This window comes from Eubalaena glacialis, chromosome 11, assembly GCF_028564815.1.
Source record: "Eubalaena glacialis isolate mEubGla1 chromosome 11, mEubGla1.1.hap2.+ XY, whole genome shotgun sequence".
Lineage (NCBI taxonomy): Eukaryota > Metazoa > Chordata > Mammalia > Artiodactyla > Balaenidae > Eubalaena > Eubalaena glacialis.
Genome location: NC_083726.1, coordinates 109,909,159 through 109,936,566, shown reverse-complemented (window position 1 = coordinate 109,936,566; position 27,408 = coordinate 109,909,159). Strand labels below are relative to the sequence as shown.

At 45.9% G+C, this 27,408-nt stretch overlaps 1 protein-coding gene and 1 pseudogene across 2 annotated transcripts; one reads left to right on the top strand and one right to left on the bottom strand.

Annotated features, from left to right (window-relative positions):
• Window positions 1-448: 448 nt before the first annotated feature.
• On the bottom strand, window positions 449-19,847 carry FOXJ2 (forkhead box J2). Of its 2 annotated transcripts, XM_061205570.1 has the most exons (12): window positions 19,592-19,847; window positions 18,731-19,245; window positions 12,562-12,908; window positions 10,578-10,652; window positions 9,693-9,761; window positions 9,370-9,510; window positions 8,646-8,844; window positions 6,494-6,889; window positions 5,974-6,075; window positions 4,954-5,163; window positions 4,299-4,397; window positions 449-3,247 (listed from the first exon to the last, which is right to left on the bottom strand). In XM_061205570.1, the coding sequence occupies exons 3-12, from the start codon at window positions 12,892-12,894 to the stop codon at window positions 3,159-3,161; spliced, it is 1,713 nt and encodes a 570-aa protein (XP_061061553.1). In that variant the 5' UTR covers window positions 12,895-12,908; window positions 18,731-19,245; window positions 19,592-19,847; the 3' UTR covers window positions 449-3,158. The 2 variants fall into 2 exon arrangements, with proteins under 2 accessions (XP_061061553.1, XP_061061552.1); XM_061205569.1 differs by having other exon boundaries at window positions 18,731-19,847.
• A 6,919-nt stretch (window positions 19,848-26,766) lies between these two features.
• Window positions 26,767-27,075, top strand: LOC133101197 (acylphosphatase-1-like; annotated as a pseudogene).
• Window positions 27,076-27,408: the final 333 nt, after the last annotated feature.

Sequence of the window (27,408 nt, the reverse complement as noted above, 5' to 3'; positions counted from 1 at the left end):
CTCCTTTTGAGAGTTCTATTTACCCTGGAAATGTATTCTGAAGAAATCCCCACAATTGGAATTCCCTCATTTCCAATGAAAAACTCTGGCGAGTACCTGTAAGTGTTCCCTGGAAGTCCCAGAGGGGGACTCAAGTCCTCCTCAAATTGTAGTATCTTTAATCTTTAAAATATCCCAGAATGCAAGCAAGATGGCTTAGTCCACACATCAAGCTGCAAGGGGGGACTGCCTCTCCCAACAATATTTCGCTATATTTAATAGCATTTGAAAAAAAGAATGTTAAAGGCATGCTTTTAATTCTTTTTTCCCATCAATCTTACCAAAAATGTCAGGGTCAACTAATCAAACCCAGTGAGGGGTGGTGAGGAGGGGCAATAGAAGACAAATGCTTTCAGGTTTCTCTTTTCCTACCCGGGCAAAAACAAATTTGAGACCAGCGCCAGGAAGATAAAACCATAAACATTCTTTTTTTTTTTTTATTAAGAAAGCATGCAAACAACAACAACTTGTGAGACCATACACCCCCCGCCCCAGCCTGCACCAATGCAAAGCAGTATGGGTGGTATGAAGGACTCACCAAACCAGAAACATGGGGGTTGAAGAAAGAAAGGCAGGGATGGGTGGATCAATACCAAAGAATTGCTCCTTCCGTCCCTCTCCTCCACTTTCTCCCTTACTTCCTCTTTTAGGCAGTGAGCTCCTGCAGTTTTGCACACATCACCCAAGACAAAAACAATGACAAAACTTTCACGGCCAGCAACGCTGGACCAACAAGACAAAGTAGGATTCTTTCCATTTCATGGAGGGGAGGGGAAACCAAGGCCCAAAGAGGGTCAGGTTTGTCCTGTGCCATTTAGCAAGGCTGGGTTTAGTGGAGAGGAGCTAAAATCCCAGAAGGCCTGACGGCCAATCTCCAGCCCTAGCCCCAGACTTCAGTTACTCTGGCTGCCTGCCAGAGTTCTTAATGACCCTCATTTTTGACCCTTCTTAATGACCCAGAAGACACAGATGAAATATAAACAAGAGACATTTACATGTCTGATTTAGTCTACCCTTGCAAATCCTGTATGGATCTGGGTAGAAAAGGGGTTTAGAAAAGAGTGATGATTTGTCAAGGGGGAATCTTAGGGAGAACAGATGGGACGTTGTATGTAGGAGGCACCTTGATTGGAAGGATAAGGAAGACACGCCTCAGATAAGGACACTGGGCAAAGGCGTGTCACCACCCTCAAGAGAAATTCTCCTTTCCCCAAGGGGAAATCTTACAGCATACTTCAACCCCACTGACTGCCCTCCGACACCATGGGGGATTCACACCACTCACACCCCTAATTCTTACAAAGAACTTCAAAGAAATAAAGTGCTGTTTAGTTAACTGCCCTTTCTTGCCCCCTAACTTCAGCCTCACTGGACGTCTTCAACAAACTCTCATATAGAATCCCTTACAAAGAAAGGAAGGGGCAGATGAGGGGGAAAAGCAGGAGAGCAGAAAGCATGGGTAAATAAAAGAATATGAACACAAAGCAGAAATCACAGAGAGAGTGGCCTTGTCCATTCCGTACATTTTGTCCTGCAGCTTTGAGAAAGTGAACATTCAGCAAAATAAAAACGGAAGTAAAATTGTTCTTCTCTCTCATGACTAAAATTCAACGATTAATATCAAATATACACTAAGTACTTTGCAGCAATAAATCATGGCCAAGTTAACAAGGCTTAACTCTCCTTGTTAAAGGAGGTAAGTTATCCCTGTACCTTTCTCTGGGGGGGTCTCCCTTGGCCCTCATGGAGCTCTTTGCTTTAGGTTACTTATTCCCCTCTACCAATTTCCCTTCACCCCTCAAAAGCCTGATTGCAAAAGCTTCAGCCCCAATGATCTGGATTCCAAGAGAAGCATTTGCCTACATAGTTAAATAACTGAAATATTCTCCACCCATGTCTATGCCAGCTCCCCTCTCCTCCCCGCACCCTCCTGCCACCAGTACTGTAGGTTTGGTTCTGCTATGATGGGTGGGAAAGAGATTCCCGTCTTGCCCTAGGACATGGTGAGACTACAAGGAATAATGGGTTACTCTCCTTTCTTGAGAATGCCAGAAAATGGGGGAAGAAAATACCATGGGTGGAAGAGGTGAGCAGACAACTAAAGGAGGACAAAATAATATTTGCTGGATGAGATAAGGGGGTGAAAGGATAATTGGTAAATGCAAATAAAAGCCACAGTTAATTTCCAGAGAAAATGATGTTTAAAAAGTCAAAATGGTTCAACTGAAACCATCTCCAAAAAGCTGAACCTATGCTGAAGAGTTGTCCTCATTTCCACCAGAAAAGCAGAGTTCTGGCTAAGCCCGACTCTATCTCCTACAGAGAACAGGCCAGGAATAAGCCAATGGCAGTTTATCTGACAGAGTAGCATAGACGCAATTTCTGACTGTTTTATATTCCATCACCCCTCTACGATATTCTACTCGACCCAACCCAGACCTCTTATTCCACTAGGGTTTTACTGCCACCACCATCACTCTTGCCCTTGATGGGGAATGAGATTCAGCAGAAGTAGGACTGGAGAAATAAAGGGACAAGGAAGAGCTCAGAGGACAAAATTAGCACCATTGAGTAAAACCTGCAAATTCATGGCTGCCAAGCAGTGTTTTAGATCCCTTCTACTTGATAATGTGGCTTCTCCAGTCCTGGATCGAACGGATATCCACAGAAAACAATGCGGGGCTGAAAGGTGGGACTAGCGCTGACTTTCCCAACACGAAAGGGAAATCAAAGTTTGAGACCTTTCTCTGCGGCTCTCATGGCCTCACCTTCCAGCCAGATGATTTTAAATTAGCAAGAGGTGGACGTGGTCCATGGTGGAGGGACAGGAGACCGGAGACAGCATATAACCAATAATAATAATAATAATATAATAAGAATAATAATAAAAGAATTAGGAAAAAAACAAGAAGGAAGAGGAAGAATGAGGCAGAAAAGAGGGGGTTATCTTCGGCAGCATCTTGCGGTGGCTTTTCTGGCAGAGAAAGAAAAAAAAAAAAAAAAAAGAGGATATATATCTATATACAGGCAAGGGCAGAAGGGATGGGCTGGGGCTGCGCTTTCCCCACTGCCAGACTTCACCACCCAGCCCTGGGCTGATGGCCAGGCGCTCAGATGCACTAGGTAATCAAGTCCCAGTCGAAGTCATCGGGGATCTCCTCATTGGCCCCAGGAGGTGGAACTGACGGCCGAGGGACCATGTGGTGTGCTGTGGGGAAGAGAGAAGGAGATTAAAAGGAGAGTGGATGGGAAGCCGTTCTATCCATCTTGATGGACGGTGGTCAACTCCAAACACCACCATGGGGAAGGTCTGGGGAAACTATGGTCCTTATCAGCCCAGGGTTATTTTTGTTTCCGGCCACCACTTCAGTGAGATCTCAGGAAAGACTCAGAGTAAACTAGGCCACATGGCAATGTCACAGTATGCAGCCATTAAAAATTATACTCATGGGGACTTCCCTGGCAGTCCAGTGGTTAGGACTCTGCACTTTCACTGCCAAGGGCCCGGGTGTGATCCCTGGTCGGGGAACTAAGATCCCGCAAGCCACAATGCGCGGCCAAAAAACAAAAAAGAAAAAAAAAAATTATACTTATGAAGACTACGTAATAATGACAAAAAAACATACAGAATATACTATTACATGAAATAGCAATACAGAAATTTGTATATAAATGACACGGAGAAGGAATACATGGACAAAGAGCTGAACATCTCCTCCAAAACTGAAAACACTGTGGTTAGGCAGCATGATAACAGTGATTTTTCTCAAGTGCATTTAAAGGTGAAGGATCTGTTCGTTTTGTAGTATTTATGGCAATTTAGGGTCTCCCCACCTACTCTCACCATCAGAGGTAGTTCAATCCCAGAACCCTGATACTAGAGGTCAGGAAGACAAGAAAGCAGACGTGGGCACAAAGCAGGTACATTTGCATAACATGTTCATGTCATTTGTCTGAGTGTATCTCCCACCTAGATTCCGAAGCTAGGCATAAATGTTCTACACGTCTATCTTTTGTTTATAGCCATGCTTCTACTTCCTTTCATCACTGCCGGCACGAGCTCATTTTAAAGTAAGTTGGTCTTCTTTAGTCTCCCATGACATACACCTCCCTAGCAGGTGGACCACCCTCCAGCCTTGAGAATCAGGAAGGCTCACCCCCTCCCAGCAGGTGCAGGCAAAAGAGCCAAGAATGCAGACTCGGAGCCATAGGAAAGCCAAACAACTCACTGGTGGTGAAACAAGCTTCCTGGCTCTTACCTGGGCGATTGTATCCTGCTGAGTCCTGGGTGGCAAGTGGGTACATTGGTGATGGACCCGGGTAGAGGTGGGGGGCTTGAGGGTGCACGTAAGAGTTCACTGCCAAAGCAAGACAAGAGTTAAGTGAGTGGGACCATCGTATTCAAGGAAGCAGAGTCAGATAGAGAGGGAGAAAAAAATACTCTTCCTCCCCTTCATCTCTTCTCCCTTCCCTGCTCTGTTCTGTAGCTCCTGTGGGCATCAAGGCTTTCTGCAGAAGCTATCAGTCCTCACCACTTAGGGCACAAAGGGACCCGATACTAGTGGAGTTCAATATCACAGCTCTCAGAAGGATGACAAATATAGAACCGTGATCATCGACTCTTACTTCACCAGTTTGAAGACCATACAACTGTAGAGAATCACAACTCCACCTAATTACGATCCAGGGAGGGGTTACTGAGACACAAATTTGGAACAGGGACTTCCTCTTCCCTTTTCTTCAGTAACCCTGACCTCCCAGATCAAGATCTAAAAGGAATCACGCAGTCTATTTCTTTGGCATTTGGATCACTGCTCATAAGCTGATGTCTCTCAGTTCTCTTCTGCCCTTCTCGTCCCCCTTCCTTTTCATCATCCAGTCTCCACCTCCTTGGCAGCTTGCTTTGTGCGGTACCTTGGTTCATGGCTGGCTCCTGTTTGCCACTAGTGAGGGCACAGGAATCAACAATGCGGGCGGGGGCGGGTGGCCGGTGGGAGCCCCCCTGGGGGGGCACGTGACCAGTCTGAGTGAGGAAGTGGTTGAGGGAGTCACACAGATTGGCAATGTGATGCTGGTCCAGGCTCCAGTTCTTCTGCTCTGCCTGCCGCAGACTCTCCATCAGCTCTGCAAACAGAGCAGCAAGAAAGGCTAGCCTTGCAGAGGCCCCAGTGCCCCTAGCGGTTCTATGCCCAACTCACTGCTCCAACTACATGGCCAATCAACACCGCTGATTATATGCGCTACCAATAATTGACATCTGTTAGAGTCCTACATTTTCAAACTCTCATTCGATTTCTTCCTTACTAAATTCTTTTCTTTTTAAAAAAATTTTTTTAACATCTTTATTGGAGTATAATTGCTTTACAATGGTGTGTTAGTTGCTGCTGTGTAACAAAGTGAATCAGCTATACATATACATATATCCCCATATCTCTTCCCTCTTGCGTCTCCCTCCCACCCTCCCTATCCCACCCCTCCAGGTGGTCACAAAGCACCGAGCTGATCTCCCTGTGCTATGCGGCTGCTTCCCACTAGCTATCTATTTTACATTTGGTTCCTTAGTAAATTCTTGTTATAATTTCCATCTTTCTGATGAATAGAAGTTTCAAAGTGACTGAGTGAATTAGCCGTGGTCACACTGTCAGTAAATGGTGACAAAACTACAAAATAGTGGTCCAGGGTGTGGAATTCCTGAGAGCCTTGTTCTCCTGAAGATAAAACTCAGTGGAATAAACCACCGTCATATTTTGCGTTAAGGCAAAAATTAATTAAAACTAACTTGAAGAGGGCATCAATATCATCCACCTTGTGTAACATGAAATCCTCCATCCTCAAGCTTCACTTAACCATCCCCTCCTGGTTCCGGCTTCCACTGGGTTTTTCCACGTCCGCTATATCCCTCTTCCCTCCAGGCACCATCCTTTGATCACTGACCTGAGAACTGTGACTGCTCAATGCTGGACCAGTTGAGCCGGTTCACCATCTTGAAGCTTTCCTTTAAGGAGTCAATATTGGAGCACCAGTCAGGAGGAAAGGCTGTAAAGAGGAGGGGGACGTGGTAATGAGACAGAGTGAGGGGTAAGACAGCCGCCAACTGACAGCAGATTGACTACTGAATGCAAGATTCTTGCGTCTACGTAGGTTATCAGCTGCATGACCAAGATAATTTTGGACTCTCCCTCCCTGGAGATTTAGGACAAACAAAGCTATCGATGCTTTAATTACAGACAGCCAAGCTCATGGGCAGAAGAATATGGAAAACCATCCCGATTTATCCAAGAATTCTCTAATATAGAGCTCTAAGCAGCAACCTCCGCGGCTCAGACGCGCTCTCACGGGAGAGAGGCTACAAGACCCACGGTTAACTTCCTAACCAGTCGCACCTCCTGCCAGAGTCAGAACAGGCGGCTCAACCCGCAGTCCTCTAGGGTCTCCCTGCACCCTCCCTACTCACCAAAGCCAGTGCTGTTGATGGCACCCTGGCCTTGTGCCTGTTGCTGCTGCTGCGGCGGCGGCGGCGGCGGCGGCGGCTGGGCAGGGTGGGTGGGGGGATGGTGCTGATGAGGGTGGTAGCCGCCGTGCTGCAGCGGGGGTGGGTGCATGGCCATCACAGGGGGCGGCCCGTAGCCCTCGGCCCCCGCTTGCTTCCCCCCTGGTGGGGCACAACCATCTGGGCTTGGGGTGTGCAGGGGGGGCGCACCGCCCACAGCGGAGGGGCCCTGGGCAGGTGCCTGCTGCGGCTGCGGCTGCGGCTGCGGAGGCGGCGGCTGGGGCGGCGGCGGCGGCGGCGGCTGCTGGTACATGTAGTAGTTGTTAGAGGGCGGCAGGTCCCCCAGGAGAGACGAAAAGCCTGCGGGGAGGGGTGGGGGGGGGGGGGGAAGCGGGTACGTCAGTGGGGCAACGCATCGCTCAGGACGTCCACTGGGTGGAGACGGGACGTTCTGGGACAGCAGGGTCCCCTGGGCCCCCTTCCTCCCCCCGGCAGGGTTAACCGACAGACGGAGGCCCTCGACAGCACCGACAACCGCTGAAATTTTAGCCAAAAGGTCAGCATGCACCTTTTCATGCTATTTTTCAAGGATCTGGGATGTAGTCCTGGAATCACAGTTTCAAAAGACATCGGACATCAGGTAAAGTTCCAAAAGCAAATTATAAATAAAACAAAGCCATGAGCCTCTGTTCTCTCCTTTTCCTTATTGTCCTACAGGCTTCTGCCTCCTTGTAGTCACTACGAAAAACGGAGTCCGGGTGCGCAGTAGAGTGGGGACGGATGAATTTCTCAAACAGATGGGGCAGGGAAGAGCTCGAGATGGAGACCCGGGCTTTCAGCCGTGATTAAACTTGAGTGAACTCTCTGCTGTCCTCGCTCCATCTAATTTTTCCCTTTGTTTCTGGGAGCCCTCCAAGCTCCCTACTTCCAATCAACCAAATCACCTGAGTTGGACTCATTTCTCAAGCAAATGCTGCAATCTAGCAACACAACGCTAGATAGGAATCCCCTGGGATATAAAAGACAATTAATGACAATTAATACAATTTTCCCCGAAGTGACTCCTAACCACTTTTTATCATTCCACTCATCTCCGGCCACCTATCCAAGGCCACTGGACAGAACAAGATCTGATGATTCACCTAAAGTCCTGACTTCATCCCTACCTCTAAATTCTTTCTAAAAATTTAGGGGAATTCCCTGGTGGTCCAACGGTTAGGACTCCGTGCTTCCACTGCAGGGGGCATGGGTTCAAACCCTGGTCAGGGAATTAAGATCCCGCAAGCCGTGTGGTGCGGCAAAAAAAAAAAAAAGTAAAAATAAAATAAAAAATAAAAATTTAAGAAACAGGAATCACAGAGCACTGAACCAGACAATCTCTCAAAAAGTCTCCCAATAACGACTTCAAATCATTCTCATATGTTAATTCGGGAAATTTGAGTATGGATGAGATATAAACTGATATTAAGGAAGCATTATTTACTGTGTTAGGAGTCATCATGGCAATGCATAACTAAAAGAAAAGTCTTTATCATTAAGGATGCATACTGAACCAGTATTTGCAGGTAGAATGATGTGCATTAAATTCCTCCGTTTAAAAGAAAAGCTGGGTGGTAAACAAAACAAGCTTAACATATCGGTAACTGGTAAAGTTGGGCAATGAAAATATGAGGGTTTATTATACTATTTTCTCTATTTTGCATCTGTTTGAAATTGTTCCTAATAAAAATTAACATAAATACGCTAAAAAATAAATTCTTCTCACAGTGAAACGCAGGGATTCTTAGGAAAAGGAAACTACTGCTGTCCCCTAGTGGCCATCCTCAGAATGACTTGCTGGCAGCCATAAAATCACGGCCCTTAGTTCTAATAGACCGGGGATTCCTCCAACTCACTTACTGAAACTAATGACCCAGCCCGCCTCTTAAAACAGCTGTCCTTCAGAACTAAGCCAGAAGAGCTCTGACTCCAAGCAGTTTTGGCTCATGACATGCTTTCCCTGACCAGTGATCAACCTCTCCTTGTGTTACAAGTAAGAAAGAGGGAAAGAAGAGAATGTCCCCATCTGTTCAAAAACCCAAGGACGTCTCTGCTCCCCTCCCCACTCCAGACTCACCGTGCTGAGAGGAGGAAGAGGACTTCTCCAGCATGGATTTGTAGAGGTTGCGGAAGGACCAGCTTAGATCCTGAAAATTGATCTCTGAGTAGGAGAATTTGAAGTCATGGGTGGTGTTGTACAGGGGAGGGGGACCCTCGGTGCTCTCTCGGCCTGGAGCCCCTGCTGCCACAGCTCCGCCATCCACAGACCCTGTGCCCTGCAGAAAGGGGTAAGAAAGACTCGATCCGTGTCCTACGTGAGGGACCAATACAACCCTTTAGTGGACACCAAGTTCTCCTGCCTGTCCTCTTCATCCTCTCCCACCTTTTCAATGAATGAGCATCATTTTCTCCTTCTTTTCTCATTCGTTCCTATCTTGATGTAGCTTCTTGCCCTTTTCCTGTGCTACATCCATAGTCATCTTTCCTTTCTCATAACCTTTTTGGCTCTCTTTCTTGTCTTCTCACCACTTTTTTTCTGATCTTTCTTAAAATTTTGTTGTCTCTCTCTCTCTCTCTCTCTCCATCTCTCTCTCAGCTTCCCTCTTTCCCTTTCTCCTTCTTTCCCAATTTATCTGCCTACTACAGCACAGATACTCAACACATAATTTTGAACCAACAGATATATGAATCTATTCAACCACCCATCCATCCACCCATCCACCCACCCGTCCATCCACCCACCCATCCATCCACCCACCCATCCATCCATCCCTATATCCCCTGCCACCTCCACCTCCTACCTGGCTGTAGCTGGCGATAGATGTGGGGCTCTGGAGTGGCATCTGAGGATTCCCCTCGGGAGGCAGTGAGGCTTCTCCACTCCCTGGAACGCCTCCCCGTGGGCTCTTGCTTGCCTCCTGTTCTGGTGAGTCCTGGGATAGCTGAGGGTTGTGAAAGAAGAGAAATCTATAAGCAGATGCTAAACATCCTCCCAAGACCGATGGTTCCACACCTGCTGGTATTTGACCTTGGCCCCAAATTTAGGAAATGACTGAAAAAGCAGGCAAAGATGTGGAAGGAGCAGCTGGCCCATAAATGGCATCTCATTGAGGTGGAGACTTACATCATCATCTGGAGGGTGTCTTCTCTTCCGGGAGATGTCAGGGCAGGTATCAATTGTCCAATAAGAGCCCTAGAAGGAGAACCCATCCCCATAAAGAAAAAAAAAATCATTATATACGGAAATTCCCACCTTTGGAAAAGTAGACATTTGAAGGGATTTTCACATAAAATAAGAGTTATATTTTTAAAAATGACTGGACTGAAATTCAACTATACTTCAATTTTAAAAAATAAATAAATAACATTAACATTAAAGAAGATCATCTATCTGGAACCTTAAAAAAAAGAAAGAAATGAAAAATGACTGGAAATTCACATAGAATCCTGAGGGTACCAGCTATTTTTGAGGACTAAATTTGTCCTAACAGCTCACTGAGACCTCGATCATACTAGAGGGACAGAACACAGCATCTAGTTCAAAGAGCTGGAAATGTCCAGACCAACCCTTCCCTTCCATGTGATCTGAGGCAAAACTCTCTTGAACTTCAGCATCCACAGCTGTCAAACAAAGAGGATGATCTATCCCTTCTCTCTTTTGAAGGTAAAAAATCATGGGATTTTTATATAGAAAAACTCCTACAAAGGTTATTAAGCCCACCTTTTACATCTAGAAAGAGCACCATGCACAAAAAAGGGGGCATCAAAGTCCATTTTTTAAATAAATATTTCTATTTAAAAAAAATTTCAGTCTTCCTTAGTCATTCACTCTCATGGGGACTCACTTGCTTGATAACCAAGCTCTTCCTTTGAGGAAAAAAATAAAGCTGCTTTCCTAATTAACATGATTTCCTCTTCTGGGTAATTAAAACAGCCATAGGACTCTAAGCTGTCAACTACTTCTCGCTCCTTCCAGCTCCTCCCTTCACCGCTTACAGCAGAATCTCACCTTCCCAGGGTCATCCCGAGGTCTGGGCACCTTCCGGAAACACTTGTTGAGAGAAAGGTTGTGCCGAATTGAATTCTGGGGAAGCAGAGAAGCAAGTTAGATTTGAGCATTGTGCAAAGCAGGAAATTTTCCAGTAGTGCACAGAGGGACACAAAGGGATATAACACACACTAAAGTTCAAGTATCAGGGTAAACAAAGCACCTCTTAACTATATTGATGGAGGAAATTACCTATCAGATAGCAAGAGCAATGAGATAAGAAAAAGGAAGCAATTAAATTGATGAGAGGTAATGGCTGTAAATTTGACTACCAGGTGCTTCTAGAAAGCTGATTATATAGTTTTTCAATCTTTCCACCCAACTAACAACAGGTATATAAATGCCTCAAAATCACATCTGCCCAAACCTAAGTGTCCATCAATAGATGAATGGATAAAGAAGATGTGGGGTGTGTGCATACACACACACACAACAGAATACTACTCAGCCATAATAAAGAAGGAAATTTTGCATCTGCAGCAACATGGATGGACTTGGAGAGCATTATGCTTAGTGGAATAAGTCAGACAGAGAAAGACAAATACTGTACGATATCGCTAACATGTGGAATCTGAAAAATACAACAAACTAGGGAATATAACAATAAAGAAGCAAAGTTACAGATATAGAGAACAAACTAGTGGTTATTAGTGAGGAGAGGGGAATAGGGGCAATATAGGAATAGGGGAGTAAGAGGTACAAACTATTGTGTATAAAATAAGCTGCAAGGATATATTGTACAATATGGGAAATATAGCCAATATTTCATAATAACTATAAATGGAGTATAACCTTTAAAAATTGTGAGTCACTATATTGTACACCTATAACTTACATAATATTGTATAGCAACTATACTTCAATTAAAAAAAAAATCACATCTGCCCAGTCCCTTAACTCATTCTATCAGTAGTGAAAGAACAATGTTTTAAAACTGATGATGTGGGAATTCCCCGGCGGTCCAGTGGTTAGGACTTGAGCTTTCACTGCCAAGGGCGTGGGTTTGATCCCTACTCGGGGAACTAAGATCACACAAGTCGAGTGGTGTGGCCAAGGAAAAAAAAAAAAAAAGCAAAGACTGATGATGTAAATGATAACAAAATATAAATTATGAGTGAAACAAGGCACAGTTCGCCTTTGTCTTCTCAACAGCCCATGGAATGGTCACATTTGGAGGAAAGAAATATTGTTGCTACATGTCTTGGGTGAGGTGGCTGGAGGCTGTGGCAGCTAGCAGGAACATATTTCTAAAGGAAAAACTAAATGCTTTCAACAGTCTCCAGCTCATCATCTGGTCTGTATGTCAGCTGGTGATTTACAGAGTGACAGACCTACATTAAATCCCCATTCCTACTCAACAATTGGCAAGCGAGTGATTGCTCCAAAGGACTGAGAACATCAGTCTTCCTTCTTTGCTTGGAAGGGGAGGCCCCTTTTTCCTTTATCTCCAGCCAAACAACTTATCCTCTCCTTCCTTGCATGGTGGATGAACTGCTGGGGAAGAACCTAATTATATTATTCTTTTCCTTCGTACACAATTTTTTAAAAGATGATGACTATGTGGAATGAAGCTCTGCAAACCTGATGAGATGCTACCTCTAGGTAGGATGGAGCAATGCCACACTTTGCACGTGACTTCAACAGAGTAGAGTGGCAATAAATATCTGTGAAATGAACCAGAGGATAAGAGGGTCTGATAAGCGTCAGCATCCTGTTGCCCCCATAACTATACTTAGTGCCTCGGTATCACTGGAGTTTCCCCGATACACCTTATGGAAGTTGTTCAACTCTGGAAAAAAAGTAACGGATGGGAGATTTGAGATTTTTAAGTTCACACATCTCTGAGACGCTCAGAGTGAACTGGACCAGGTTATAGGAAGAAATAAAAGTAGACGAAAAGGTTGTCAAGGCTAAGAATCATCTCAGGGTATAGAAGCCGTCCCACCTTCCAACCAATGCCAGCATTCTTGTAATAGGGGAAGTTATCACAGATCCAGCGGTAAATCTCACTGAGGGTCATCTTCTTGGCTGGAGAGGAGTTGATGGCATAGGTGATGAGGGTGGCGTAGCTGTATCGGGGTTTGCCATCCTGGTGGACGGCTGCCTCATCTTTGCTCAGGGTGGCATTAGGATCTGTGGGTGAGCCTGGTGGACATTTGCGGCTGCCGCCTGGAGGCCCAGCCTGGGAGGCACTCCCAAGCTTCTCAATGGTAGCCCGGAGGGTCAGCTGGGGGAGCCAGTCTATGGAGGTGAGGCTACTCTCTAGGTCAGAAGCCATGGTACTTCTGGGTTCTGCAGAGAAGAGGAAAAAGAGGAAAACAGAATAGACAAATATTACCTGTGGTTACTGGTGGCAAGTAATACACAAATCCTAGGGCTTTAAGGGAAGAAGAGGGTCTTCCCACTCTAATTCCTGTAGAAGACTCCTCTCCTGGGATAGCCCTCAACCAGGTGTTACCAGAACCCCCAAATGGATATGTCACCAATTACCTACCAGGTGATAGACTGGTACTTACTCTACATCTGCACGTGGAACATGGCCAAGAGGCCTCTCCCTTCGCACAGGACTAAAAAGGAGATCAAACCACCCACCAAACTGAGCTATTCCCTCAATTCTTCTCACTTAAAGCCCTATAACATAATTTTTTTAAACTATGTAGAAATAAATTTTAAAAATAAAATAAAATAAAATAAATAGCAGGTAAACTCAGCCAAAGTCTATTCTCCAGTTATGTGATGCTTGTTATATTTACATTCAACATCCACAGATAGATAGCACGGGTGAATGTGTAAAGAAAAACAACCAGAGTAAACACAAGTATACACTGATGAAGCACACACCAATACTTTTAAAGATGTTTCACGTTAGTTCCTTTTTATCCCACATACGCGTGCACATGAGGCATATTACATACTTCCCAACATAAGTTACATGTGACAACCAGCCAAGCACAGATGCAAGACAGACACATCAACAGTGGCTCACGACCAGAGATCACAATGAGATACACGGCATAACGTTACCCATAGGGCACAAAGTCACACACAGAGCGAACGGAGCCCGAGCACAGCTGCCCTGGCACCTTTAAAGCTCCCCCTGGCGAGCTCCCGCCCACAGACACCGACACCAGGAAGAAGTCACTGGCAAGGCCCTCCCACCTCTCGGCCTGCCCTGCTGCACTGAGCCAGGGAGACACCCAGCTGCGCGCTCACCGGTAACAATCAGATCGCCGGGCTAAAAATAACCATTCTGGGGCTAAGGGCTAGCTCCCCTTCTCCCGCCCTCCTCCTCTCTCCTTCCTTCCCGGCCTGGCACGCACGCTTGCTGCACCTCCATGCAAACTCCTGACGCTGCCAACCCGCCCACGCCTGCTGTCTGCACGCCCTGCTGCCACCCACGCAGCCTGGGCGCTCTTGCAGGCGGAGAGGTGCAGCTAGAGTGACGTCTCGGTGGGGGAAGGTGAAGAACGGTGGGTGAGATCTGCATCGCAGAATCTGGAAAGGCTGGCAGGAACCACTTGGTAGCCATTTGGCTCTCCCCTGGGGTCGATGCCAGCCACCCCGCAAGCGCTTGCTGCCTGACCGGCTCGTGCCTGCACAGCCGGCCAGATTCCAGCTAGGATTTCTTCCTCGGACCCCTGCTGAGGGTCCATCGAGGCGTCGCTCTAGAGGAGCCAAGGCTAACATGCCTCAGAATCCTGGACAGAAAACCTATTCCGTATATAACCTCTAAATCCACACCCAGATAATACGCACCAGCGTTACATACAACTACACACACATCCACACACTTTGTAGTTAGAAGCTCAATCGCAGATAGGCCTGCCTACCCCAGTCTCCGCCTCCAACACATCTTTCAGGCTATTGGCTCACTCTTCTAGTTAGTGACTCTTCTCCCCTGGAGACATTCTCCAAAGGGTCAGCATTCTCACTCATCTCCCAATTCCCCAAGTTCCCCACCCACGCAGTCTCTGCGAGCACGCGCATGTCCCCTGCCCTGCGCTCCTCCTCACCAGCAACACGCCCACTCCCGAAGGCTCAAGGAAATAAAATACCTTAGCGCCTCGGGGGCCTGGGCAGCATGAGACCCAACTGCAACCCAAGAACTGCTTGACAGGAGAAAAAACTTTAAAGGCCCCGTTCAGAAACAGCACCACGATGGGGTTTCCCCTTTATCCTTAGCTCCTCTCCCCACCACTCTCCTTCCCATCCGACCACCACCATCTTGCCCCCAAACCACGGAAACTTGGAAACTAATAGGGACATTTAAGCATTCCGGGAAGCCTCAGACCTCCGAGCACTTTACTAAGTCAAAGCAGCACAGCTTCTGGGGTAAAGCAGGGCGCGAAGGGCAGCCACCTGCTCCCGTAGCTGGGTTATCCCAGCCGAACGGGAACATGGCAATGAGCGGGTTCACGATGACCGGGGTTCGCCTGGGGCTGTAAGGAAGTTTTACCCTATTCCCTACTGTCTCCTGCTAGAGATCCTTGGGAAGTCTCACCTTAAGTACACAGAAGCCTTCAGGGGACATTTCATTTGAAACTCTCCAGACGTTGGACAGGGAGGGACATGAGAGTACAATCAAAGTGGTTTACAGAACCCATTTGGCAGTGCCAATCACTGTGAATTCCGGAAAGCGAAGCACCCTTGGCCTTTTGCTACTTGTTCTATGCCCTTCCCTAGCACTTCCCCAGTACCAGGTTAGGACACTGAGGTTAAATTTAACCTTTCTCCAGCACCCTCCCAGCCAGCCCTCTAGATACCGCCCCAGCACTCAAAATACCTTCCGATAGACGCTTGCAGCAAAGGTCCTACTGATCTTTCAGCACCGTTCTTCCTAAACCCATCCCACTTCCTCACCCCCATCACTTCCCCATTCCTGAAGGGCAGCCCAGCGTGTGGAACCTCAGAGAGTGAGGTTCCTTGATTCTATTCCGAACCTTGACATTAACTCACTAAATGTCCCTAACCGCCCCTTGCTCCCTGAAGTCTTCCTGCCTCAGTTTCCCCCTTTCAATAAAAGGGATGCAGTCATAAACACTGTCCAAGCTTCATTCCTGGAGGGACGTGAAGGAAGCTTAAAGAGCCAGTGGCTGCCACACATTCCACACTCCCCAAAATAATGGCACCAGGCTAATGTTCAGGGCTATTATTAGAAAGGCACACAAAAGGTACTTCCATTTCTCAGTCCAACCAACCTAGTTACCCAGACCTCTCTCTCCAGGTGGGCCTCGTGCCACTGGGCTGGGGCAGAACCTGAGTCAGGCTACATTCTTCTCTGCGAGCTGGAAGACTGAAAGGAAATACCCATAGAAACTGGGAAAGGCAGCCAAAGGGCAGGCTCCATCACATCCATGGAACGTCTAATGAACACTACACTACTGGGAGAAAGGCAGAGAAGAACAGAAAGACATTCTATGGGTGGGTAGTGGGGGAGGACTGATCCTGGGTGAGACATGTAAGACCCAAAACAATAGGCACAGTTTTCTTCCCATTTTCTCTGAAAGGTCAGTAATTGTTCTCTGTACGGTGCCAAGGTCAGACATTAAGGAATGATAACTTCCTGCTCTGTACATAACGCAGAAACTAATAGAGCAGTGGCTAAGTCTGCCACATTACCGATTACCAGCCAGGCTGTCTGGGTTTCAATCCTGGCTTCACTACCTACTGGCTGTGCAACCTCAGGCAAGTTACTTAACCTCTCTGTGTTGTAGTTCCTTCATTGGAAAACAGAGGTGATAACCGTACCTACATAGGGTTGTTGGGAGGATTACCTTGAGTTAAAATTTTTAAAGCACTAGTGTTATGTAAGTATAGCAATTACCATTTTTGAATGAGAAAAAAAGGAGAATATTAGAAATTGAAAATTAGAAAATGGACAGACCATACAGGTAAGCCTGGAAGTAGCGAACTTGCAGTGCTTTACACCTGCACTGAGTTCTCAATAGTTTTCAGGATGTCAGAATCTCAAACTTTTCCTTTGGGGGGAGTGTCGCCCCAGGACTGACCAATGCCAGGACTAGTAGACTCCCCAGGATGAAGAAATGGGGGAATATCATCCCTTATTTTTCAGGGGGAACTAGGTCTAGTCATAAGACATGATCTGGAAAATAGCACTCTCTAAGTCATAGTTACTCCAATTCAATAGCCATATGCTTCTAACTGATTCCACGGAGGCAAAGAGAACTAGGGAAACTCCGTCCCAGCAGGGCCAGTTACGCTGTGTGGCAGTGAGACACCTGCAGGTGTTGTGGTCCAGCTCACTCTGAGCCATTCAACAAGTAGCATTCCAGCATCTGGTAAAGTGCTTTGTGAGAAATAGTCTGCCGTTCCACAGAGCTGGCTCTTTTCAAAAAATGGGGGAGGGAGTTCTAGAGTTAAGAGCCAAGGATCCTCATGCTTTTTAGACCAGAAACATCAGAAATGAAGCTCTCTTATCAGTCCTAGAAGAAGTGGTCCTAGCCTGAGACTGGGCTGCCCTGCTGCGTGGGATGACTCTCATGCAGCCATCCATGAGCGCTCCCACTGGACAGCGCAGGCCAAGCCTTTCCTCCCAGCTGGGCATTCTCACCAGCACCCTCTCCACGTTCCTGCACAGGGGCACCTGCTCTTAGAGGCCTACCAGAAACGCACAGTTCTAGGTAACTGGAGGCTAAGTCTGAAAAGCACACATGTACCTGTCCCCGCACCTTGCACGGATGTGGATAGAGCCACATCCACCTGAAGTAAGAAACAGATGCACATCATTCTACAGCACAGCCATACAAACCTGAATTAGAGCCCTGTCTCACTGACCATGACTAACAGGTAACTTCCAGGACCCAGTGGATGTACTTAGAGACTCAGACAGTCCACCCAATGCCCAGACAGAGAAAGGAGGAAACATAAAAACCCAAATAAGATGAAGCCTCCCACTTGGACTCTCTGTGGGGTCCTAATGCCCCTTACAGGAGACGAGGTATTTCCTAAAGGTGAGGCAGGAAAGCAGGCACCCAGCTAGGGATCCCAGGTTGAAAGGCAGAGCGCTACTAAACCCATAGCCCAGGCTCAGCCAGAAGGAGTTCCTGGCACCTTTTTCTTGCCTTTTCTGAACAGTCTGGGCTTTGATGATTCCTGCTATTATCTTATGAAAGAAAACTTACATACAAGGTTCCAGAGACCCAGAATTGAACAAGAAACAGGAAGGCAGAGGGTGAGACTATTAGGTGCTTTTCTGAAAGGAAACTCCTTGGGGGGGTCAAATCTCCCTGGCAGTGAACTGATTTCGATGGAAGACTGGAAGGAGGCTGGGCAGCAACCCTCCTCTCCTCCTCCCCAGGATCTGCTTTTTCCTGGGGAACTGTCAGCAAGACAGGAGCGGTGTAGGGCACTGGCGCAGTGGTACCCGGCCAACATTAGGGAGGAACTTCAACCCAGGAGCTGGCATTCCCCTGCACCCTTTCTTCTTGCCTCGGGACATGGGATCCCCATTTTCCCTGTGGACTTTGTGCTTCCGGCCAGGAATGGAGATGTCATGAGAGGAGGCCTCTTGGTGCTGGAGGCAGGGTGAGTGGAGACAGACTGGTTTTCTTGTCAAGGGAGCAGTAATCACAGTGGGCTGCAGAGAACAGCTCTGGTGGACATTAAGTGACTTAGGGTTACAGGTAAGAAAATGTAATACCAACAGAAGCCCCAGACAAGACCAGGCCACCAAATGCCACCACGACTTTAGTGGGAGCCCACTCTCTGCATGAAAAGGCCCAAGGATGGAGGGTGGCATGGGAGTCTGGCTGGGATGCGGCTTGCCATCATTATTACACTGTGTGGATGGAGTGCTGAAGATGCAGGTGTTTTCTGATATCCCTTTGCCCTCAGCATGAAAACATACACTTCCCAAGGGACCTCAAATGAATCCCATCCCTTTAGTCCCCCAACACTAAGAAACCCATTTCTCAGAGCCTCTGCAGCAAGATGAGGGCTTGAATCCAGTAGCTTCAGAACACATTTCCCAGAAGGTTCTCGAGTTGTTACTCTACCTTCCCCTGTAATGAAACCCAAGAGTCACCATCTCAGCCCCCTACACCCACTAGTGCCTAAACATGACAGAGAGAAGATGAAAGAAAGAAAGCACTGACCTGTCTCCAAGTCCCCCCCAGCAGAGGGAGAGGACCACTTGGTACTGGAGTTTGGGGTTGGAGGGACTCCCCTCTTCAGAGGCAGATGAAGAGTCTCATCCTCAGTGGCTCTTCCTGTACTTGGCTGAGCCTCCCAAGCTGGGGAGGGGAACTGGGTCCCCTGATGAGGAGGAGCGGGGGGAGGGGGAGGGGGAGGAGAAGGAGGTCCCACCTGGGGAAGGTGGCACAGTCCCCACACTCGGCCGGTGACCCTGGGGACGAGGGGAGGAGCCTCTCCCAACCGGGAGTTGTCTCCTCCCCCTCGGGGGAGTCCCCCTCCCCCCCAAACTGAATCTGTCGGGAGTGGAGGCCTCTTTCTGTCCGCTGGAGATCTGAGCGGAGGGGCTCTGCCCTGTTCCACTGTCTAGGTACAAGGAAGTCGGGGGGAGTTCTTCCCCTCTCCTGAAAGGCTGAGAGCCGAGTCCTCTTCTTTCCCTGGAGTGTCCTCTGCCGCTGAGTGTAAGCAGTCCTCTCCCCTGTGGACGGGATGGAGGGTGTCTACTCCATAGGCATATCCCCCTTCCTTTATGCCTCAAAAGTCCAGAACTGAGAAGAGTGGGTTTGGAGGAGTGGAGGCCCGCCGGGGCGGTCTCACTCGCTGCCTTTGGTAAGGATCACCCCTCTCTACTTCGGGAGCTCCATCCCCGGGCCGGTACGGGGATCTTCCTCGCCTCTAGGAAGAAGAGACTCGTCCCCTAGAGAGGTCTCTTCTTTCCCTCGCCCGAACACGAAGGGTCATCTCTCCGGCCGGGGGAGAGGTGGCTCCCGTCCCCGCTCCCGCCTCCGCTCCTGGGGCTGCCCCCGAGGGTGGGGTTCTCGTACTCCCCGCTCTCCCGGAGCTGGCCTGGGCAGCTGGGGCCGGGAGGCCGCGGCTCCCGACGCCCGTCTCTGCTGCTGCGGCGGCCGCGCCTCCTCTCTGGTCCCGTCCCGTCCGCTCCGCTCCCGCCGGCGCGTGGCGCTCCCCGCGCCGCCACAGCTCGGGCTCCGGCCAGTCCGGGCTCCCGGGGAACCAGGAGGCGGACGGACGGTGTCAAGGCTCGGCCGGGGCTCGGGCTCCGCTCTGCTCCGCTGCAGGCCCCGGCTCCTCCCCGGCCTCCGCGCCGTGCTCGGCGCTCCTCCCCCGCCCCCGCCCGCCGGGCCGCCGCCGCCGCCGCCTCCCCGCGCGGGTTAAGGAGGAGCGGGCGGAGCCGAGCCGCGGGCCGCGCCGCCGGGGATGAGCTGCGCCGGAGGAGCCGCGCCACCGACCCCGCGCTCCCTGGGGACACGCCGCGCGCCTCCCGCGGCCCCGGGGATGCACGCCGCGCTCGCTCCCCTCCGGCCGCCACCCCGCCACTTGGCCCCGTGCAGCTTGCCATCCACCCGAGATGACACCCCCCTGCTGTCTGTCGGGAGAGTCCCTGTTTCGCGCCGCAGGAACTGTCAATTTCAGTTCAACGCTAATTCTGCCACACTGACCTTTTTTCATTGTTTTCTGTACGCTGATGAACATCGGTTTTCTCAGGAATGTCTTTGATGGGCTTCTTTTTCCCCTGGGATAGCTTTTAAAGGGGTATGGGGTTGGGCCGAAGTTAGTCTGTTAGTCTTGATATCATCCCGGAGTTCAATAAATGCTTGTGGAATGACTGAGTGTAGAAAGGGGAAAACGAGCGTGCAACGGAGAAGACTCTGGACTAAACATCAGAAAATCTAGCTTTATAAATTTGTGCAAGGCCCTCGTTCTACGGAATCTTGGTTAGCGAAGAGGGGATCCTGATGCTCGCCCTGCCCACCCAATAAGGCTGCTGCAGGAATCAAATGAGCTCACTTATGTGAAAATGCTTTTTAAACTGTACAGTATACAAAGGATAAAGGATATTGTTCAAAAAAATATTGTTCAGTTCACTTGACAATTCTATAACAAATCTTATCCAGGTCACAGTATAGAATGTTCACATCCTCTGCCCCTTATAGAATGATCCTCATCCAAAGACAGAAAACGCCATCAGGCAGACCACCTCCATTTTTCCTCCTGGAATCATATTATTCCTCTGCAAATTCTTATATATTTCAGCCTCTGGCCTATTAAACTTTTCTCAAAGTACTCTACTTTCTGTCACATAAAGTAATAAGAAAGCAAAAATATTATCCATGAAATATTTTAATTGCTAAAAAAAAAGAATGCATACTCAGGATTACAGCTTGATCACTACATTTCACATTTAGATATTAAAGGTTGTTTTTTTTTTTTGTCTTCTAGCTAAATATATAATACTATATATATATAAATTACATTATATTTACAATGTGCTAGGAATTCAGCTATGCATGCATTATCACATTTAATTTTTCCCAATCCCATAAGGCACTATTATTAAACCTATTTTACAGATGAGAGAACTGACTTAGAGGCATTGACTACTTCTGAGTACAGATGATTAGTAAGAAGCAAAGTCAGGACTTAAATTAACACATCCAAAATCCAAATGACTCTTAACTTATATTCCATTTTCCTGAGCTGTCAGAATTAAAAGTCATTCCTTTAAATGTAATTAAAGGCAGTAAATTCCAATTGAGCCTTTTCTTTCTTTCCACCCTTGCAATATCCAGGATTAAAACTGTATTTTCCCTTCTTCTTTGAAACATTAACTCATTCTCCCACACACAGATAATTTGGCATCAAATGTTTCTTGCTATGTGTTACATGTTTTGTTATGTTTCTTTTTCCAACCCTTTTTTGACATTTTTTATGTATATGAAATTTGAGGATCAGGGGTAGAGAGGTCAAAGTACTAAAAATGGGAAAGTTAGGGAAGGATTAGACTCTGTTTTCCTGGAAATTGAGAAAAATTAAAAGCTCAAGAACTTATTTGACATATACAAGACATTTGCTGCAGCATTATTTATAACTGTAGGAAATCAGATAAATATCCATAATAAGGTTACTGTTAAATATACTATGGTACAGTTACATAATAGGATGCTACTTAGCTTTTAAATGAGTCATTTTATTTAACTCTGGGAAATAGAATTAGTGAGGAATTGTTTTTCTTTTTATGTCTTCTTTACCATTTAGATATTTGCAATAGTCACGTATTATTTTAAAGAACGAATTTTTTTTTCATGTATCTAAATATATTCCAGTGAGAAAATCGTGTTAAAAAACAGTTTGTAGGGAGGCGCCGACTGTCCCCTTGGCGGATGCGCCGGATCACGGGGAGCCCGCGAAGGGGGAGGTAGAATTAGAAGATCATGTAACGCCGGAGTGTGAGGATTTATCTTGGTGACTAGGATGCTGGTTCCACTGCAGGTATAATTATGCAAAGCTAAGAATCCAGGAAAGACTTGACAGAGAAGGAATTAAAAACAAGATTTTATATGAAAGTACCCACCTTGATCCTGAAAGAAAACAAACCAACAGTGGCAGCAGCAGCAATTGAGAAGTCTTGAGCACAGAAAACCCAGATACAACTCACTTCGGTGGGAACAAAGCTGAGATCAACTACAGAAAGCATTTTATGTACCACAAGGCTTTCAATCAAGTAAATAAAGTATGTGTAAGTTGTAGTTTTTTTACACATGTATGAATATTTACAACCTTATTCTGGCCCTGTATCTACTGTCAGTATAGCACATAGTGGACTCATAGTTAAAATAAACCTCGTGTTTAACATGCTTAAAAAAAAAAAAGAAAAACAATTTGTATAATATGATTATATAGTTGCTTTTTAAAATATATATGTATGTGTATGTATGTATTTGTGTATGTACATACACACAAACACATAGATGGATATATACCAAAGATGTAAGCTTAAAGATTATTATAATTTACCTCATTTTCTACTATATCTATAATTAGCATTTGTATGGCTTTTGCTTATGTGATTTTTTTAAATCAAAAAAAGAAACCGATAAGCTAGTTTTGTTTTGCTTTTGCCCTGAGACAGGGAGAAGCACTTGCATTCATTTTCCATTTACTTTCTATTAAGGAGGGTGATATGGAGCAGAATAAAAATATAGTCACTGAAACATGCAAGGAATCAAAATGTAAAAGATTCACCCTTCTCAATAATAGAACATATTATATAATTCTTTTTTTTAACATCTTTATTGGAGTATAATTGCTTTACAATGGTGTGTTAGTTTCTGCTTTATAACAAAGTGAATCAGTTATACATATACATATGTTCCCATATCTCTTCCCTCTTGCATCTCCCTCCCTCCCACCCTCCCTATATATAATTCTTCATGAGTGCTAGTCTGCCTTGAGCGAAATGCTTCTTCATACTATTGGTGACCAATATGCCACAATACGTATTTTGGAAGCACTTATGAAAGACCTGTGTGTTATATGAAACATGGTATAGTGGATAAAATTTGTGTGTTCAAATCCCAGCTTTGACACTCAATAACTGAGAACTTAAGTCATTTAACTGATCTGGTAGGCAGTTTCCTCATCAGTAAAATGGGGATAATAATATTACCTACTTCATAGTGTTGGGGAGGGACTGTGTGATTTCATGCATGGAATGCACTTAGATAAGTGCATGAAGGAAGAGTAACCTAGAAATTGAAAGAGGCTTAAAAGACAAGGCAACCAAATGCAATCTATATGGATCAAGAGACATATCTGTCAAATACAATATATGGACATTTGGGGAGATCCTGATTTGAACAAAGCAACTGGAAAAAACATTATCAAGCAATTGGTGAAATTTCAATTCTGACTTCGGTGATATAAAAGAATTACTGTTATATTTTAGATATGTTAATAGAATTGTGTTATTATTTTTTAAAGATATTTATCTTTTAAAGAGGCATACTATTTAGTCATGAAAAGCCTGAAATTTGCTTCAAAATAATCAAGTGATGGGGAAGAGAGGTATAGATAATAAATGACTAGCCAAGTGTTGCTTATTACAACGTGGGTTTTTTTCATTTGTCTTTTTTTAATACTATTCTCTCTACTTTTGCATATGTTTGAAATTTTACAAAATAAATAGTTTTTTTTTAAATACTGTTTAAAAGCACTGGAACATAGTAAGGACTCTGTAAATGTTTACTACTATTACATGCTTTATATTTATAATATTATCTAATGTTTGTTTACACCTTTCAGATCACAGTGTGTTTTCATTTACACGAAGTCTTTTAGTACTAACACTAAACCTAGACGGTATCCCCATTTTACAACTGAGAAGACTGAACTAGAGGCAAGAGTGCAAGGCGGCCCGATATACCACCTCCGCTCTTCCAGCTTCCAGGGGACCCTCGGTAAAAGGACTAGGAGGTAACCCGCAACCTCTAAGCAAAGGGTTCTTGCTTCCTTTAGAGGCTGTCGTCAGATCTAGTGGGGAGAGAATAAACAAACATACAAATGATTCACTTAAAAATATTTATCAGACAAAATCTGAGCCCACATTTGCGCATCAGAAAAATTCTAGCGGCTACTTTAAAAGGTAATCTCGGAAGAAAAGAATAGAACACAGAAGAAGAGATTACATCGTAAAGGAAAAGCTCTCTCCGTGGTTTGTATTTCTTTTACATAACTTTATTATTGTAAGTTTCATTAGTTTACCTACCCAACCTGTTTATTCTTTCTAAAAATAAGACTAGGACTAAGGTTAGGGGACCAGAGATGAGAAACTCCGTGGGAAGCGAAGCTGGGAGGCAGGAGGACGTCACATCCCAGTTGTTTAGAGGCCCAGCCACCTAACAGCTCTGCGCCACCTTAAGAAGCGTTAGCCTCTCCCCAAGCCGAGCAGGCCCTCGGCTCCTCCCACTCCCGTGTCAGCTCAGACCCGGGAACGTGGGGAAGGGAGGAGAGACACACTGAATGGAAAGATTGGCGCCGGAGTCTGCAGGGTCTCCCCTTCCCCCTACTCTACCGGCGCGGGGAGGAACGTGTAAAGCACGGGCTTTTGGGGTTTGGTTCCTTTCCTGATGATTCAGGATGGGAATGTGTTCTACTGAAATGGGGGGCGAGCGGGGGGAGGGATGTGAGTGGTGGGGCTCATCTTGGGGTGAGGTCGAAGGGGGACAGAACTGGGGCGTTTGAGACACGCAGTATGCAGTGATCGTTGGTCGAAAATTGTTAAGTTCAAGAAATCCGGACGCACCTCTTCAAAGCATTTCCAAAAGAGGGGGCAAGTTTTCCATTCTCCGCCCAATTCCCCATCTTCATTTTAATTGATTGGGTTTAAGGTAGGCCGGGCCCAAGGTTGCTTGTTGATTGGCTGCGTAAGTAATCTATCAGGAGGACGCAAGCGAGAGGCGGATGTTTGGGAAGGAAGTGAAGATTATTTTAGTACCTCCCACCCCAACTACTGATTGGTTGGGATTTGCCGTGATGTAAAACAAGGCGTAAAGATGTCCACGAAAGGGAAGGGCCAATTGGCCATTTTCTCAGGGTCGCTGTCTACGGTGGGATTGGGAAGAGTGAGACGGAGTCCGCTATTGTAGTGAAGGACCAAATGGATTGAAACCCGGAAATGAGTTTAGAAGAGAACTGAAGGAGAAAGGGAAATCCGCGAAACCTTCGTTGCCCTCAAACAAGGCCATTTCCTGCGTGGGATCGATAGTTTCCTGTTTACTCAGCGAAGTTAGCGGCTACCGTGGTTTTCTAAAATATACGTGATAATTAAATTCGTATGAGCCTTTGGTCCCAGACTTCCCATTTACTTATACTAAAAGGATGAAAGAGACAGAAGAAAGGAAAAGCGTGGGGTTTAGCCTTGCCTTTAGGGAAGGATGGGGAAACCGAGGTTCTCATACAGAAAGTTAAGGACTGACCCTGGATCACAGTATCCGAGCAGCTGGGTTCCTAAAGAAACCATTCACAAAATAATCGGAGAGGCTGCGTGAAGGTGAAGGAAACTGTAAAAGTTTGTCTGAAGGAAGGGCATTAATCACATTACAGAAACCTGCTTGGATATGGAGTGTATTTTATTCATCGTTGCATATCCAGTGTCTAGCAGTGTCTGATACATAGAAGGTTATGAACCGAACCAAAATGAGAAGACTTTTTACAAAGTATGCCAGACCTTTAAAGTATGTTTTTAAAGGTATCTATGCCAATTTTATGATTCTGGAAAAATGTTTCACACTCAGCACCTGGGTTTTTCCAGCCATAAATTGAAAGATAAGTCTGCTCCCACAGATCTACCTGGGAAGCTACCTACCTGTGAAAATGCTACCATTTTCTCCTTAACACCCTGAGGCATTTAAAATTTGAAAGTAGATTTCCCCTCAACCTACCTTCCTAGAAAAATTGAAAAGATAGATGGAATTGGAGAAAAGATATCCTCTACATCCAGTGAATGAAAAATAAGGTGTTTAACCTACAATCTGCAATTCCAGGGTAGGAAGAACTATTTGAGAGTGTTGAGAGATGCCATCTATACTGTAAATTATGGAATTCCCTTGCTTCCCAGCACAAATGGACCTTTTTTTTTTTTCCTAGTCCAGACTTTTTCTTATAGCTACATTTCAGCAAAGCTTTAACACTGTCTAAAAATTGTGCTTTGAAATTGAGGGACCAGAGTAAGGACTTCCCATTAGTATTATAACTGTCCCCACTGCAGAGCTGCAAGGGCTATGGGTCAAGATTCAGGAACAGGTACCTTCTGTTCATCCAAAGTGATCTCATCTTTTTATGATTTTCAAGGATCTCCTAGGCCAGGTAGTTTACAAGAGAGTATATCATACTAGCCCTTCAGTATCGTTATGGCCATAGTTTAGAAATAAGAGGAGGAACGAGAGGCAGCTGTATCTGCAATAATAAAAGTACCATGGGAAAATTATTACTAGGCTGTAAATAATTCTAGCATAATAAGGTATATCTTGCTTATGCCAAAGTGGGATTGAGGGTGGGTCAAGGGAGGGGGAGGATGTTAAAAGTTTTTTCAAGAATTGTCTAGGCTTCCGGGCGCGTCGGTTACTCGGCTCGGGGAACCGTTGGCGTGGTGGTCGCCTGGGTAGTTCCCGCCGCGTGAGAGGAGGACGAGGAGGGTTTGAGCATGAGCATGGGATAAGGGGACACCCTGATATCAGTGGGTTATGAAACTGGGGGGAAGGCACACGGGGTGTTTTTCCGCAAATATACTCAGGCTGAGGGGCAAAAGCTGGAATTTGGAGGCTGGGTCCAGAACACCGACCAGGGCACAGTATGAGGGCAATTTCAAGGTCCCATCTCCAAAGTGCGTCATATGCAGGGATGGTTTGAAAAAGAGGGAATCCCAAAACTAACGTACGTCGACAGAGCAAACTTCTACAATGAGAAAGTCATCTCAAAGTTGGATTACTCAGATTCCTAACTTGTAAAATAATGGCCAGAATTTAAATTTTCCAAGATGAACTAAGTGGTTTTGTTTTTTATTGTTAGTAGAGATAGAACTATTCTGTGTTCAGTATTAGAATTTATCAGTAAGTTATTTTAGTATCAGATATTTGATTATTACTGCATATTATATGTATGACGGAAGGATTACAACTACAATTCTAATCAATAAAAACACATTAGAACCTTTAAAAAAAAATTGTGTTTATGAGAGAAAAGGGCATTTTGTTCCTAGTAATGTTAAATGAATATGTGGAAACATGCAATATTATTTTTAGGTTAATAATTCATATACTTAAAGAACTGTCACTTTTCCTGTGAT

Coding starts and splice junctions, on each gene's coding strand:
- FOXJ2 (XM_061205569.1), bottom strand. CDS start 12,894: ATGGCTTCTGACCTAGAGAGTAGCCTCACCTCCATAGACTGGCTCCCC. Junction 6,890..8,645: donor CTCTTCCTCCTCTCAGCACG/GTGAGTCTGGAG, acceptor CCCTCCCCGCAG/GCTTTTCGTCTCTCCTGGGG. Junction 6,076..6,493: donor CATCAACAGCACTGGCTTTG/GTGAGTAGGGAG, acceptor TCCTCTTTACAG/CCTTTCCTCCTGACTGGTGC.